Source organism: Pecten maximus, chromosome 8 (assembly GCF_902652985.1).
Source record: "Pecten maximus chromosome 8, xPecMax1.1, whole genome shotgun sequence".
Lineage (NCBI taxonomy): Eukaryota > Metazoa > Mollusca > Bivalvia > Pectinida > Pectinidae > Pecten > Pecten maximus.
The window spans coordinates 40,214,183-40,232,476 of NC_047022.1; the positions used below are offsets into that span (position 1 = coordinate 40,214,183).

An 18,294-nucleotide genomic window follows, 5' to 3' on the forward strand; every position below is an offset into this window, starting at 1 on the left:
CTATGCTATGACGTCACGATCCCAGTTTTGTATTGTTCATTTCAGGACGTTTCTAATGTACAAGACTTCATTACAAACCTGCACCCCGACGACTCCATGGACCGAAATCCTACACGTGACAGGGAGAATACGACCCTCAAAGGAATGGATAATTCAGTTAAATCTTGTGTGAAACATAACGGTTATTACTCTGATTTCTTCTCCAACACAATCGGTCTCTTCCACGGAGAAATCCTCTCCCCGATTTTGTACTCATTATTTGTAAATGACTGTGAAATGCATTTTATAAGTGAATGTTGTCCATCAATTGAACTTAACTTAATCAGTATTTTTCTTCTTATGTATGCTGATGATACAGTGTTATTTGCTGACTCTCCAGAGAATTTGCAACAGGTCATAGATGCTCTCAAATCTTATAACAATAAATATAGTCTTATTTTGAACACAGACAAGACGAAAATAATGGTCTTTAGAAACGGCGGGAATATTAAAAATAACGAAAAGTGGTTTTACAATGAAACTGAACTACAAATTGTAGACCAATTCAATTATCTAGGGATGTTTTTCAATTATAATGGTAAATTTTATGTTACCCAAAAGCATGTGGCTGAACAGGGCAATAAAGCATATTACGCTATATATAATAAGTTCAAAAATCATGATTTCAACATTAATACCCAATGTTCTGTGTTTGACACATATGTAAATAGCATACTTAGATACAGTGCCGAGGTATGGGGTTTCCACAAAGCCTTAGATATTGAAAAGATACATATTAATTTTTGTAAAAAAGTACTTGGTGTGAAAAAAAGTACATGTAATAATTTAGTATATTGTGAACTCGGAAGATTACCATTGTCAACATTCAGAAAACTTCGTATAATTAAGTACTGGTTGAAACTGAGAAATTCATATAATTGTATATTAAGAAATTGCTATGAGGAAAGGATAAGATCAAATGACAGTTGGATTTTAAACATAAGAGCAGAATTAGATAAATTATGATTATCTTATCTTTGGAACAATATAACATGCAATGATAGGAAAGCTTATAAAATTATTGAAAATAGATTTTACGACGTTTATCGTCAAGAACTTTTATCAAACATACAAGCAATTCCAAAGGGTTTTCTATACCGACATCTTATCGATAATTTTACACTACAATTTTATTTAACTAAAACTATTAGTAGTTCTTACCAAAAGAATATAGCACGTATTAGACTTAGTTCACACAATTTAAATATTGAACAAGGACGGTATAGAAACCGTCCTAGAGATCATAGGATATGTGAAGTATGCAATTCTAATGATGTTGAGGATGAATTTCATTTTCTTCTAAGGTGTAACTGTTATACTGATTTAAGGCAAAAGTACATTAAGTCATATTATTACAGACGTCCCAGTGTTTTTAAGTTGATCCTTCTATTAAATACCCGGAATATTGGAGAATTAAATAAGTTAGGCAAATATATATCTTTGTCTTTTAAGCGCCGAAATAATTATATCTAATTTTGCCTCAAGTTAGGTTGATACAAACATATCAGACCTGTACTTTCATTTAAATTTTATATCAGTTTAAAAGACATGTCGAATGGTTGAGATTGTATAATTATAGGATAAAAGGTATATATCAGTGTACTTCCTGTCTACAAATCAGTGGTCCTTATAAAGCTAATATGTAAAATCGTATATGTATATACTTAAAGTAAGGATTGGCACTATTTACCGTTTCTATAGTACTAGTATACTATATCATGCTTGTATTATCAATGAAACATATTGTGTACTATATTACTTTATTATGCATTTATGATAAATGTATATGAATATTATCTATACTTAATAAATATGTCAGCGTTCATATAGATTTTATCCTGGGGCTTATATCGAGGATTTGTATGAAGAATTTCTTTTAAAAAATCCGGAAAATTTTGTTGTCAACGTAGTGAATGTTAAAATATCAGTGCATAAACACTGTGATTATCATTTAATATGAATTTAAGTAAATGTAATGCATTGTGCTATTTTTTAATGATATACCATGTAATGTGTTCTTCTATATCAAGATATATATATTCTTGATTGATATAATGATATGATTGTCCATCACTATCTGTACTATTGTATTATTGTATATGTATATGTCTACTCTCCAATGTGTCTCGTAACACAAGGAAATAAAATAATCTGAATCTGATGGATGACGGATAGACGGATGGATTAGATATGGCGGCTGTATGAGGGCCATACGTACCTCCCTCTTACAAAATATTTCTGAATCCTAAAAGAAAATAATTTTAAATTTTCGGAGCGAAAATTATGAAAGAAAAGTGACATTTATGACTACTTACAATTACGTGTACATAATCGCTATTTTAAAAGGGAGATAATCCTTCTGGCCATAATATGTCACACGACAGTTCATCGTATCATACTGTGTGACACCATTCAGAGATCCGAGGACGTTCAAGTTACAGCTTGTATTCAACTCCTCACTGATGGTATTAATACTCGGATATACAGTATTGAAAGGTTAATCCGTAATGAGACCTTGACATGCTGCGTAACCTTCGTTGGTATTTACATAATGACTTATAAAATTACATATATAGTAATTAATTGTACAGTAATTAGACATACGTTAATTTGTTGATATTTTACACTGAACTAGTACATTCATAAAAGTTTGTCAACCTGATGAAACCTCGAAATCAAATGGGGGCGATATACTACTGTTTTACCGGATTAATGTAATGTCCGGAATAACGAATGTGTGTCCAGTTAATGTTGTGATCCGGATAAGTGAATATAGATTCCGGATTACCATATGATATACTGAAAGGATAGGAGAGAACTAAACGTACATAATGAAATTTCCATAGACGATAGAGTGGTTCCCTATTCTTCAATTACACCATATATAACACTTTTATTTCCGGTAAACCGGGTAATTCCTAATTGCGTTTTTTCCCTTTCTTTATAGTTTAACAATTGATTTAAGGGGTTATGCTTATGACTATAAAAGAAACCTTCGGCTTTTGAAGAACAGCAATCAAGACATTGAGAATTTAATGATGATGCGGAAAATAGTAAAAAGGGTTAGACATTATATATTTGAAGGGAAATAACTCGTAGACAAAATTTGGAAACTAGATTTTAGGTGAAGGTAAGTTAAATATTATAAAAAGTATATTCTCCAAACAAAATTAGGATGTTAAGCTTTGACCTGTTTAAGAAGGTTTGTTTAGTTTTCCAGTATAGGCATATGTTAAGTGCGTATTAGTGATATTACCAAAATCAATCAATACTAATCGATAGCGCCGATTGTGTTTAGTGACAGCCAGTCTATTGATATTTGGCCCTTGTCGAGAAACACGTTCCGCTGGCGCAGTGTATAAAAGGCTCCAAAAGCTGTTTATCATTTGCTCGAGGTACACAAAGTACCGGTGTGTGTATAGGAACTCCCTCTAATACCATCGCTTATCTGCATCATTTAATTGAGGACCATATACACGTGGAATCTATAGGTGGGTACATATATACATAGTTTAGAATTAAGGGTTTAATTTTAAATGGAAACTTTTCGAGTAGTGATTTAGCTGAGAGATTCACACAGGTAAGTTAACAGGTAGTGTATAGGTTGATGTCATCCATAGACTGACTGAAGTAACAGGCAATCAGAACTCGAGTTAATGATAAATTTTATTGGTATGATTTACGTGTATTTCATTTACTTAGTGTATACCAAAAACTGAACGTCAAATTAAAATTCAATTTGTAACTTGTACGTATCATGATTTGTGTCTGGTTTCCATGGAATTTTAGATTTTGTCGATGGGTGTTGTAAACTTTTAATATTTAACTGTAGACCAGGAACGAAAAAGCACGGCTTTGCGTTCTGACGTTTTTGTCCGGGGATGTTTTTATCACGGGTAGACGTGGTAAATTTCAATTTGTCATAGAAACTTTGTTTCGTGGTTTCTGTTCTAGACTATTTGCTATCATGGATAGTCTTTGTAACTTTCTTTTCATCCTACAGGCATTTTCTGTCCCGGGAAGTCGTCGTAACTATTTTTTTCATTTCTTCTTTTCCCATTTTTGTCCTAGGATTGTCCTATCAGTCATGGTGGCTGTGACTTTCCCCCCTAGGATTTCTCTACCAAGCATTAGTGGCCGGGACTATTTTATTTGTCCTATGTTTTTTTTTTTCTATCAACCATAGTCGTTGTGATTTATTTTACATTTATACCGTTGATTGTCGCTCTAACGTGAACGTCGCAGTGTAAAATTGACGGCCTTGGATTAGTCAGATTTATGTAGGCGAAAGAATTTATTGGGTATTAGGCGATCGATATAATCAAAAGAGTATTTCCTTCACGATTGCAGAATGTTTAAAGTCTTCATAATAAGAAAAGGAGAGCATATTGTATGTACGATTGATTCGACCATGCGTTGCATTGTCTGTGTGTTTGGATACACATATAACTATCTACGTGTACATGTTTAAATACCTGACCAAAATAGTTATACAAGTTTAAATTGTCCCGGTACGGTTTGTTCCGAGTGTGCTCGATCTATTGTAAGACTCGCAACCATGGAGAGTAGGGTCGTTTGAAAATGGCGGCCCCCACAGTAGTGATATTCCAAAAGGATACCAATATTTAGTTTACACAACCAGAGGACATATAGCTACAGGTAAGGAGTTAAGTGTGTTGAACGAACACTCACTCTTTATATAACAGACAGGGGAGTAGGCTATTCGCTAACTTAGGGCTTGGAGATTTGTCGAAATTCCCAACGAAAGCCAGTTGATATACTATAGATATTACTGTGCGTTATGGGAGGCCTGTGTTTGATGTAAGTGCTCGATTAATTGATACGGTCCTGTAGCTGTTATGATCATTCTCAGCTTTACTGTTAACTTACTATCGAATTGTCATTAAGTATGCGCTATATTGATTTCTCTCGATGTTCGTTGTCCATTCGATCATGCTTTGTAAATGTCAACAAATCGTTCATGAATGTATTTAAAAACAAAAACTAGATAACAGTGTTTTTATACAGGCTTTTTACAGGGTGTCAGATTATACAGGGTGTCAGATTATACAGGCTTTTACAGGATGTCAGATTATACAGGCTTTTTACAGAAAGTCAGATTATACAGGATGTCAGATTATACAGGCTTTTTACGGGATGTCAGATTATACAGGCTTTTTACGGGATATCAGATTTTACAGGCTTTTTACGGGATGTGATATTATACAGGCTTTTACAGGGTGTCAGATTATACAGGCTTTTTACAGGATGTCAGATTATACAGGCTTTTACAGGGTGTCAGATTATACAGGCTTTTTTACAGGATGTCAGATAATACAGGCTTTTTACAGGATGTCAGATTATACAGGCTTTTTACAGGGTGTCAGATTATACAGGCTTGTTACATGATGTCAGATTATGCAGGCTTTTACAGGGTGTCAGATTATACAGGCTTGTTACATGATGTCAGATTATACAGGTTTTTTACAGGGTGTCAGATTATACAGGCTTTTACAGGATGTCAGATTATGCAGGCTTTTACAGGGTGTCAGATTATACAGGCTTTTTACAGGATGTCAGATTATACAGGCTTTTTTACAGGATGTCAGATTATACAGGCTTTTACAAGGTGTCAGATTATACAGGCTTTTACAGGGTGTCAGATTATACAGGTTTGTTACAGAATGTCAGATTATACATGCTTTTTACAGGATGTCAGATTATACAGGTTTTACAGGATGTCAGATTATACAGGCTTTTACAGGATGTCAGATTATACAGGCTTTTACAGGGTGTCAGATTATACAGGCTTTTACAGGATGTCAGATTATACAGGCTTTTACAGGATGTCAGATTATACAGGCTTTTACACGGTGTCAGATTATACAGGCTTTTACAAGGTGTCAGATTATACAGGCTTGTTACAGAATGTCAGATTATACAGGCTTTTTTTACAGGATGTCAGATTATACAGGCTTTTACAGGATGTCAGATTATACAGGCTTTTACAGGATGTCAGATTATACAGGCTTTTACAGGATGTCAGATTATACAGGCTTTTACACGGTGTCAGATTATACAGGGTGTCAAGTTTTTAACAAGATATCAGGTTTTAGAGGATTTTTAACAGTATGTCGGATTATACAGGTGTTTTGTGAAACAGAATGTCTTATTATACAGTATAATCTTGATATGTTTGTCATGTCAGACTATACAGGTAGTTTGGCATATGTCAAAGCTCCTTTAATTTGTAAGACTGGGTGTCAGATTATACATTTGTTTTCTAAGACAGTGTGTCAGATTATACAGGTGTTTTGTGGGAATAGTTGACAGATTATACAGGTGTTTTGTGGGAATAGTTGACAGATTATACAGGTGTTTTGTGGGAATAGCTGACAGATTATACAGGTGTTTTTTATGAGACTGGGTGTCAGATTATAAAGGAGTTTTGTGAGAATAGTTGACAGATTATACAGGTGTTTTGTGAGAATAGTTGACAGATTATACAGGTGTTTTGTGAGAATAGTTGACAGATTATACAGGTGTTTTGTGAGAATAGTTGACAGATAATACAGGTGTTTTGTGAGAATAGTTGACAGATAATACAGGTGTTTCATGAAACTGGGTGTTAGGCTATACATGTGTTATATGAGACTTGGTGTCAGATTATACAGGTGTTTTGGGAGGCTGGGTGTCAGATTATACAGGTGTTTTGTGGGACTGGTTGTTCAGAAATCACTATTGTTGTATATGTATACTATAGTCATGCCTTTCCTACATTGCTATAGTTTGAATAACAACATTGTTACTCCTGAGTTACTCTCCTAATTACCAGTAGTGTGTAAAGACAAAGGAAAACAAAGCCATGGTACTTGTCTATGTTGTGATTACAAGTTTGACATTACCAGGCCAAATCTTATCTCCCACTGAAATAACTTAAAGCAGCTTACAATACCTCTGTACTAACAGATGACAATGTTTTATTAGATTTAAAGAATATATTACCATGTATAGCTCTTACTTAAATCTTATTTTGTTTGGTTAACAAATTAAATATTTTTATACTGTTTCGGGTAAGGGCATAGAGGCAGGGAGGGCCAGGACAATGCATTATGAGTGAGGAAATCCAGAAATACAATAAAAACAAGTTATTAATATCTAAATGGCAATATTATTTAGCAAAAATTATTATACGGTGATGTTTTAAATTGCTGGTAAGCTGACAATGTTTTAAGAAGTGATGACAGGTCTGATCAGGGACACATAGTACTACTATATGTACACCTGCCAACACTAATCTGTCACACCACTACTGTGGATCAGCTTTATGCCCACATTATCCTCCTCAGGGACCATACCTGAGGATTTTCATTCCCAGGGACCATAACTGTGGATTTTTAATTCCCAGGGTGAACATCACTTTCTAAAGGGTCTATGACTTCCCAATAGGACCATGACTGTGGTCTTTCCTTCACAATAGGACCATTACTGGGGTCTTTCCTTCCCAATAGGACCATTACTGTGGTCTTTCCTTCCCAAAAGGACCATGATTGTTGTCTTTCCTTCCCAATAGGACCATGACTGTTGTCTTTCCTTCCCAATAGGACAGTGGCTGTGGTCTTTCCTTCCCAATGGGACCATGACTGTGGTCTTTCCTTCCCAATAGGACCATGACTGTGGTCTTTCCTTCCCAATAGGACCATTACTGTGGTCTTTCCTTCCCAACAGGACCATGACTGTGGTCTTTCCTTCCCAATAGGACCATGACTGTGGTCTTTCCTTCCTAATGGGACCATGACTGTTGTCTTTCCTTCCCAACAGGACCATGACTGTGGTCTTTCCTTCCCAATGAGACCATGACTGTGGTCTTTCCTTCCCAATAGGACCATGATTGTTGTCTTTCCTTCCCAATAGGACCATGACTGTGGTCTTTCCTTCCCAATAGGACCATGACTGTGGTCTTTCCTTCCCAATAGGACCATGACTGTGGTCTTTCCTTCCCAATAGGACCATGATTGTTGTCTTTCCTTCCCAATAGGACCATGACTGTGGTCTTTCCTTCCCAATAGGACCATGATTGTTGTCTTTCCTTCCCAATAGGACCATGCCTGTGGTCTTTCCTTCCCGATAGGACCCTGACTGTGGTCTTTCCTTCCCAATAGGACCATGACTGTGGTCTTTCCTTCCCAATAGGACCATGACTGTGGTCTTTCCTTCCCAATAGGACCATGATTGTTGTCTTTCCTTCCCAATAGGACCATGACTGTGGTCTTTCCTTCCCAATAGGACCATGATTGTTGTCTTTCCTTCCCAATATGACCATGACTGTGGTCTTTCCTTCCTTGATGGTAGGACCATGACTGTGGTCTTTCCTTCCCAATGGGACCATGACTGTGGTCTTTCCTTCCCTAGTAGGACCATGACTGTGGTCTTTCCTTCCCAATGGGACCATGGCTGTGGTTTTTGCTTCCCAATAGGACCATGACTGGTCTTTCCTTCCCAATGGGACCATGGCTGTGGTCTTTCTTTCCCAATAGGACCATGACTGTGGTCTTTCCTTCCCAATAGGACCTTGACTGTTGTCTTTCCTTCTCAATGGGACCATGACTGTTGTCTTTCCTTCCCGATAGGACCATGACTGTGGTCTTTCCTTCCTAATAGGACCCTGACTGTGGTATTTCCTTCCCAATAGGACCATGACTGTGTTCTTTCCTTCCCAATGGGACCATGACTGTTGTCTTTCCTTCCCAACAGGACCATGACTGTGGTCTTTCCTTCCCAATAGGACCATGACTGTGGTCTTTCCTTCCCAATAGGACCATGACTGTGTTCTTTCCTTCCCAATGGGACCATGACTGTGTCTTTCCTTCCCAATGGGACCATGACTGTGGACTTTCCTTCCCAATAGGACCATGACTATGGTCTTTCCTTCCCAATAGGACCATGATTGTTGTCTTTCCTTCCCAATAGGACCATGACTGTGGCCTTTCCTTCCCAATGGGACCATGACTGTAGTCTTTCCTTCCCAATAGGACCCTGACTGTGGTCTTTCCTTCCCAATAGGACCATGACTGTGGTCTTTCCTTCCCAATAGGACCATGACTGTGGTCTTTCCTTCCCAATAGGACCATGACTTTGGTCTTTCCTTCCCAATAGGACCATGACTGTGGTCTTTCCTTCCCAATAGGGCCATGACTGTGGTCTTTCCTTCCCAATAGGACCATGACTGTTGTCTTTCCTTCCCAATTGGACCATGACTGTGGTCTTTCCTTCCCAATAGGACCATGACTGTGGTCTTTCCTTCCCAGTAGGACCATGACTGTGGTCTTTCCTTCCCAATGGGACCATGACTGTGGTCTTTCCTTCCCAATGGGACCATGACTGTGGTCTTTCCTTCCCAATGGGACCATGACTGTGGTCTTTCCTTCCCAGTAGGACCATGACTGTGGTCCTTCCTTCCCAATAGGACCCTGGCTATGGTATTTCCTTCCCAATAGGACCGTGGTCTTTCCTTCCCAATAGGACCATGACTGTGGTCTTTCCTTCCCAATAGGACCATGACTGTGGTATTTCCTTCCCAATAGGACCATGACTGTGGTCTTTCCTTCCCAATGGGACCATGACTGTGGTCTTTCCTTCCCAATGGGACCATGACTGTGTTCTTTTCTACCCAGTAGGACCATGACTGTGGTCCTTCCTTCCCAATAGGACCCTGGCTATGGTATTTCCTTCCCAATAGGACCATGACTGTGGTCTTTCCTTTCCAATAGGACCCTGATTGTGGTATTTCCTTCCCAATAGGACCATGACTGAGGTCTTTCCTTCCTAATGGGACCATGACTGTGGTCTTTCCTTCCCAAGAGGACCCTGACTGTGGTATTTCCTTCCCAATGGGACCATGACTGAGGTCTTTCCTTCCCAATAGGACCATGACTGTGGTCTTTCCTTCCCGATAGGACCAAGACTGTGGTCTTTCCTTTCTTAAGGAGGGACCATCTTACTATAGTTTCTTGTTCAAATTCAATCTTCATGCAGATCTCCCTTACCAAAAGTGCTTGTTTTGAATTGCTTTTCAGCTCTGAATGCTGAAGGTCAAGATCACTGTTACTGAGAATTTAACATTTTTTTCGAGTGATAACTCAAGTTTCCTTGGGCTGATAAATCTCAAACTTCATGCAGATCTTTCTTATCCACATTACTTCCTTCTGAATGGTTTACAGGTTCAATGATCCATTCATTATGACCTCAAATGACATCACCATGAACTCAAATGATATCACCATGACATCACCATGACATCACCATGACATCAAATGTCATCATCATGACCTCAAATGATATCACCATGACATCAAATGACATTATCGTGACCTCAAATGACATCACCATGACCTCAAAATGACATTATCATGACCTCAAAATCGCATCATCATGACCTCAAAATGTTAAGTGCCATTCCACAAAGGTAAATAGAACAATGTTTATTACATCTCTCAAGTAGAAAACTCAAAACTTTGAATTATTTTTTTTTACATTTTGAAATTTTTGGATAAAATGTTCTGAAAGAAAGATAATAATTTTGCATTGGGACTCCCTTAAATCAGGATAAAAAACACTGCACGATTATGGTAAGATAAACTCATATAACTACACCCTGATATCACCATGACATCACCACAACATGATTATGACATCACCATGACCAAGATGTTAAGACTACAATGAACATCTGATAGTGACCTGTATGACCTGTATGGCCTGCATGACCTGCATGACCTGCATGACCTGTATGACCTGTATGACCTGTATGACCTGTATGACCTGTATGACCTGTAGTTAGGTGTGTTGTGATTATATTGTTTGACTTGTTACAGGTGTCTGTGAGATCCAGCCATGACCTCCCTTTATCCTGGTACCCTGTTTTGTACTCCGGGACTCAATCGTCGGTCAACACCCTCAAAGGCTGGCACCACTTCTGAAGAACTAGCAAAGCGCTATAGAAGGTAAGTGCATTGACAATGATTTTGTACAGGATGACCTCCCACTGACCCTGATTGTGTACAGGATGACCTCTCACTGACCTTGATTGTGTACAGGATGACCTCTCGCTGACCCTGATTGTGTACAGGATGACCTCTCACTGACCCTGATTGTGTACAGGATGACCTCTCGCTGACCCTGATTGGGTAGAGGATGACCTCACAATGATCCTGAATGTGTACAGGATGACCTCACAATGACCCTAATTGTGTAGAGGATGACCCCGATTGTGTACAGGATAAGTTTTCTTGACATTGTTTATATGATAACTACAAGGTATTGTTTATATATATGTTAATTACTACATGAACAAACTTCCAGGTATAGTCAATACAGATCAAACCCCTAGCTGTTTAACTGTTGAATAGACAATGTGTAAAATTCTTTGAGAACATTGCATGCTTCAGAAGTCCTGTGATTTTTTATATCAACATAGGAGATATCAGTTGATAGGATCTGTTAGGTGTATTAGTGGCCAGTACCAAGTCAGGGACGCCACTGTCATTGTACCATTCAGCTTAACATGTTCAGTACATGTGTCATTTATTCATTGAAAATTTTTACAATGCTAAGCTGCACCATGTCCTTTACACTAAGCACAAATTCAATAACAAGCTCAAAAGATTTCAGGACAATCAATGCATTGCTGTATAACGTGGGAAATGTTGGTGATGAAAATATTCATGAGCATAAATAGATACGTAATATATATATTGGAACATAAACATTTATCTAAACACAGGTCAGCATTTATCTAAACACAGGTCAGCGCATAATCTTAACACAGGACAATAGGTTATCTTAACACAGGACAATACATAATCTTAACACAGGACAATACATGATCTTAACACAGGACAATACATGATCTTAACACAGGACAATACATAATCTTAACACAGGACAATACATAATCTTAACACAGGACAATACATGATCTTAACACAGGACAATACATGATCTTAACACAGGACAATACATGATCTTAACACAGGACAATACATAATCTTAATACAGGACAATAGGTTATCTTAACACAGGACAATACATAATCTTAACACAGGACAATACATAATCTTAACACAGGACAATACATGATCTTAACACAAGACAATACATAATCTTAACACAAGACAATATATAATCTTAACACAGGACAATACATAATCTTAACACAAGACAATATATAATCTTAACACAGGACAATACATAATCTTAACACAAGACAATACATAATCTTAATACAGGACAATAGGTTATCTTAACACAGGACAATACATGATCTTAACACAGGACAATACATAATCTTAACACAGGACAATACATAATCTTAACACAGGACAATACATGATCTTAACACAGGACAATACATGATCTTAACACAGGACAATACATGATCTTAACACAAGACAATACATAATCTTAACACAAGACAATATATAATCTTAACACAGGACAATACATAATCTTAACACAAGACAATACATAATCTTAATACAGGACAATAGGTTATCTTAACACAGGACAATACATAATCTTAACACAGGACAATACATAATCTTAACACAAGACAATACATAATCTTAACACAGGACAATACATAATCTTAACACAAGACAATACATAATCTTAATACAGGACAATAGGTTATCTTAACACAGGACAATACATAATCTTAACACAAGACAATACATAATCTTAACACAAGACAATACATAATCTTAACACAAGACAATACATAATCTTAACACAGGACAATACATAATCTTAAGATAGGACAATACATAATCTTAACACAGGACAATACATAATCTTAACACAGGACAATACATAATCTTAAGATAGGACAATACATAATCTTAACACAAGACAATACATAATCTTAAGATAGGACAATACATAATCTTAACACAGGACAATACATAATCTTAATACAGGACAATACATAATCTTAACACAGGACAATAGGTTATCTTAACACAGGACAATACATGATCTTAATACAGGACAATAGGTTATCTTAACACAGGACAATACACGGTCTTAACACAGGACAATACATAATCTTAATACAGGACAATACATAATCTTAACACAGGACAATAGGTTATCTTAACACAAGACAATACATAATCTTAACACATGACAATAGGTTATCTTAACACAGGACAATACATAATCTTAACACAGGACAATACATAATCTTAACACAAGACAATACATAATCTTAAGATAGGACAATACATAATCTTAACACAAGACAATACATAATCTTAAGATAGGACAATACATAATCTTAACACAGGACAATACATAATCTTAATACAGGACAATACATAATCTTAACACAGGACAATAGGTTATCTTAACACAGGACAATACATGATCTTAATACAGGACAATAGGTTATCTTAACACAGGACAATACACGGTCTTAACACAGGACAATACATAATCTTAATACAGGACAATACATAATCTTAACACAGGACAATAGGTTATCTTAACACAAGACAATACATAATCTTAACACATGACAATAGGTTATCTTAACACAGGACAATACATAATCTTAACACAGGACAATACATAATCTTAACACAAGACAATACATAATCTTAACACAGAACAATAGGTTATCTTAACACAAGACAATACATAATCTTAACACAAGACAATACATAACCTTAACACAGGACAATAGGTTATCTTAACACAGGACAATACATAATCTTAACACAAGACAATACATAATCTTAACACAGGACAATACATGATCTTAACACAGGACAATACATGATCTTAACACAAGACAATACATAATCTTAACACAGGACAATAGGTTATCTTAACACAGGACAATACATAATCTTAACACAAGACAATACATAATCTTAACACAGGACAATACATAATCTTAACACAGGACAATACATAATCTTAACACAGGACAATACATAATCTTAACACAGGACAATACATGGTCTTACCATAGAATGTCTACCATATACTGATTGACCCACTTATCTGTGTAAATGACTTTTTGACGTGTGACACCTGGTGTATTCCCATGCAAGGTAATATTGTGTTGATGAGATTAGATGTCCAGATTTATATGTATAATACATGAATCTGTCCAGCTACTGATATCGTTACAGATCAGCAGGACAAACCTACGGTATACTTGCCTTACTGAAAAATCAATACATCTTGTTTTTTGTGTGTTCTAGAATCTGAATATTATCGCCAAATGTTTTTCAACAATTGAATTTCATTTTAACTATGGTAGCATTTCTGCACTTTTATTGTGATAAAAATAAGGAAGTGTTAGGGCTAGCTAAAGATGACATTTTCCTGAGACCAGGTACTGAAGATAAGGTGGATGATTATATTTAGCTCACCTGGACCAAAATATCCATGTGAGCCATGCAGGCCCTTTGGGCCGCTTGTAAATGGGAGGGGGTTCCCTGTCAGACATATCACCACCACAGACTGATCTATACAGGTAGATATAGGGAGGGGGTTCCCTGTCAGACATACCACCACAGACTTATCTATACAGGTAGATATAGGGAGGGAGTTCCCTGTCAGACACACCACAGACTTATCTATACAGGTAGATATAGGGAGGGGGTTCCCTGTCACACCACCACAGACTGATCTATACAGGTAGATATAGGGAGGGGGTTCCCTGTCAGACACACCACAGACTTATCTATACAGGTAGATATAGGGAGGGGTTCCCTGTCACACCACCACAGACTTATCTATACAGGTAGATATAGGGAGGGGGTTCCCTGTCAGACACACCACAGACTTATCTATACAGGTAGGTATAGGGAGGGGGTTCCCTGTCACACCACCACAGACTTATCTATACAGGTAGATATAGGGAGGGGGTTCCCTGTCAGACCACCACAGACTTATCTATACAGGTAGATATAGGGAGGGGGTTCCCTGTCACACCACCACAGACTTATCTATACAGGTAGATATAGGGAGGGGGTTCCCTGTCAGACCACCACAGACTTATCTATACAGGTAGATATAGGGAGGGGGTTCCCTGTCACACCACCACAGACTTATCTATACAGGTAGATATAGGGAGGGGGTTCCCTGTCACACCACCACAGACTTATCTATACAGGTAGATATAGGGAGGGGGTTCTCTGTCAGACACACCACCACAGACTTATCTATACAGGTAGATATAGGGAGGGGGTTCCCTGTCAGACACACCACCACAGACTTATCTATACAGGTAGATATAGGGAGGGGGTTCCCTGTCACACCACCACAGACTTATCTATACAGGTAGATATAGGGAGGGGGTTCCCTGTCAGACACACCACCACAGACTTATCTATACAGGTAGATATAGGGAGGGGGTTCCCTGTCACACCACCACAGACTTATCTATACAGGTAGATATAGGGAGGGGGTTCCCTGTCACACCACCACAGACTTATCTATACAGGTAGATATAGGGAGGGGGTTCCCTGTCACACCACCACAGACTTATCTATACAGGTAGATATAGGGAAGGGGTTCCCTGTCAGACATACCACCACAGACTTATCTATACAGGTAGATATAGGGAGGGGGTTCCCTGTCAGACACACCACCACAGACTTATCTATACAGGTAGATATAGGGAGGGGGTTCCCTGTCACACCACCACAGACTTATCTATACAGGTAGATATAGGGAGGGGGTTCCCTGTCAGACACACCACCACAGACTTATCTACACAGGTAGATATAGGGAGGGGGTTCCCTGTCACACCACCACAGACTTATCTATACAGGTAGATATAGGGAGGGGGTTCCCTGTCAGACACACCACCACAGACTTATCTATACAGGTAGATATAGGGAGGGGGTTCTCTGTCAGACACACCACCACAGACTTATCTACACAGGTAGATATAGGGAGGGGGTTCTCTGTCACACCACCACAGACTTATCTATACAGGTAGATATAGGGAGGGGGTTCCCTGTCAGACATACCACCACAGACTTATCTATACAGGTAGGTATAGGGAGGGGGTTCCCTGTCAGACACACCACAGACTTATCTATACAGGTAGATATAGGGAGGGGGTTCCCTGTCAGACACACCACCACAGACTTATCTATACAGGTAGATATAGGGAGGGGGTTCCCTGTCAGACACACCACCACAGACTTATCTATACAGGTAGATATAGGGAGGGGGTTCCCTGTCAGACACACCACCACAGACTTATCTATACAGGTAGATATAGGGAGGGGGTTCCCTGTCACACCACCACAGACTTATCTATACAGGTAGATATAGGGAGGGGGTTCCCTGTCAGACACACCACCACAGACTTATCTATACAGGTAGGTATAGGGAGGGGGTTCCCTGTCAGACACACCACCACAGACTTATCTATACAGGTAGGTATAGGGAGGGGGTTCCCTGTCAGACACACCACAGACTTATCTATACAGGTAGATATAGGGAGGGGGTTCCCTGTCACACCACCACAGACTTATCTACACAGGTAGATATAGGGAGGGGGTTCCCTGTCAGACACACCACAGACTTATCTATACAGGTAGATATAGGGAGGGGGTTCCCTGTCAGACACACCACCACAGACTTATCTATACAGGTAGATATAGGGAGGGGGTTCCCTGTCAGACACACCACCACAGACTTATCTATACAGGTAGATATAGGGAGGGGGTTCCCTGTCAGGCCACCACAGACTTATCTATACAGGTAGATATAGGGAGGGGGTTCCCTGTCAGACACACCACCACAGACTTATCTACACAGGTAGATATAGGGAGGGGGTTCCCTGTCAGACACACCACCACAGACTTATCTATACAGGTAGATATAGGGAGGGGGTTCCCTGTCAGACACACCACCACAGACTTATCTACACAGGTAGATATAGGGAGGGGGTTCCCTGTCAGACACACCACAGACTTATCTATACAGGTAGATATAGGGAGGGGGTTCCCTGTCAGACACACCACAGACTTATCTATACAGGTAGATATAGGGAGGGGGTTCCCTGTCAGACACACCACAGACTTATCTATACAGGTGACTGATAGTAATAACTTATATATCACTCCACGGTCTACATGCACTCATCACCTGGTTATGTGGATTAAGTTTGATAGCATGCCAGAATACTGATTGAGATCTTTATTTGTTCAGATGTGTTGGAGAGTATTCAAAAGTAAACAGCAATTAAATTGATTGTGTGTTTAATGTCACAAATCCCTTTTCCTGGCTAATCCTTCTTGCCTCTCCATATTAAATGGCATAGGACCAAATTTTCTGATCAAAATTCATTCCCTGAAATTCCTGAGAAATTCTTTTGCTATCAAGTACAAACCACAGATCATTGTTGACTAATGGCACATCATGATTGAACAGATTGTAATAGGAAAATCACACATTCATTTTCCATGATAAAGGAAAAGCAAATTAAGTTGGAAGATTTAAATTATTAAGAAATACAAAAGCTAAGATTAGTGGTTCCTTTGTTTGAAAAAGAATGGAAAGAGAAAAGTACTGTCAGACCAAAAGGCTGCCAGTACAAAAAACAAAACCTGTATAGAAAGGCTAACAGTACAAAAATACCTGTCAATAAAGGCCACAAGTATAAAAAAAAAAGCCTGTCTTTAAAGGTCACCAGTATAAAAAGCCTGTCTATAAAGGTCACCAGTATAAAACCCTGTCTATAAAGGTCACCAGTTTAAAAAGCCTGTCTATAAAGGTCGCCAGTATAAAACCCTGTCTATTAAATTAACCGGTATAAAAAACCTATCTTTAAAGGTCATCAGTATAAAAAGCCTGTCTATAAAGGTCACCAGTATAAAAACCCTGTATATAAAGGTCACCAGTATAAAAAGCCTGTCTATTAAATTAACCAGTATAAAACCTTGTCTATTAAATTAACCAGTATAAAAAACCTGTCTTTAAAGGCACCAGTAAAAAACCTGTCTCTAAAGACCACCTGTATATAACTCAAACCTGCCTATAAAACCCACCAGTATAAAAACATGTCTATAAAACCCACCAGTATAAAAACCTGTATATAAAGGTCACCAGTATAAAAACCCTGTCTATAAAGGCAACAACTTTTTTTAAAACTTTTTTAAACTGTCTATAAAGGCCAACAGAATAAAACAAAACCTGTCTATAAAGTTCACCAGTATAAAACAA

General features: G+C 38.2%; 1 protein-coding gene across 2 annotated transcripts in view; it reads left to right on the forward strand.

Annotated features, from left to right (window-relative positions):
• The first annotated feature begins 3,600 nt into the window (after window positions 1–3,600).
• LOC117333499 (dentin sialophosphoprotein-like) overlaps window positions 3,601–18,294 on the forward strand; it is a 51,758-nt gene continuing 37,064 nt past the window's right edge. The window contains exons 1-2 of one of the 2 annotated variants that reach the window (XM_033892816.1): window positions 3,601–3,619; window positions 10,914–11,042. In XM_033892816.1, the coding sequence (XP_033748707.1) occupies window positions 10,933–11,042 (110 nt within the window). In that variant the 5' untranslated portion in view covers window positions 3,601–3,619; window positions 10,914–10,932. Of the gene's footprint in view, window positions 3,620–4,417; window positions 4,699–10,913; window positions 11,043–18,294 lie in introns of those variants that run through there. The other variant, XM_033892815.1, reaches the window with a different exon arrangement.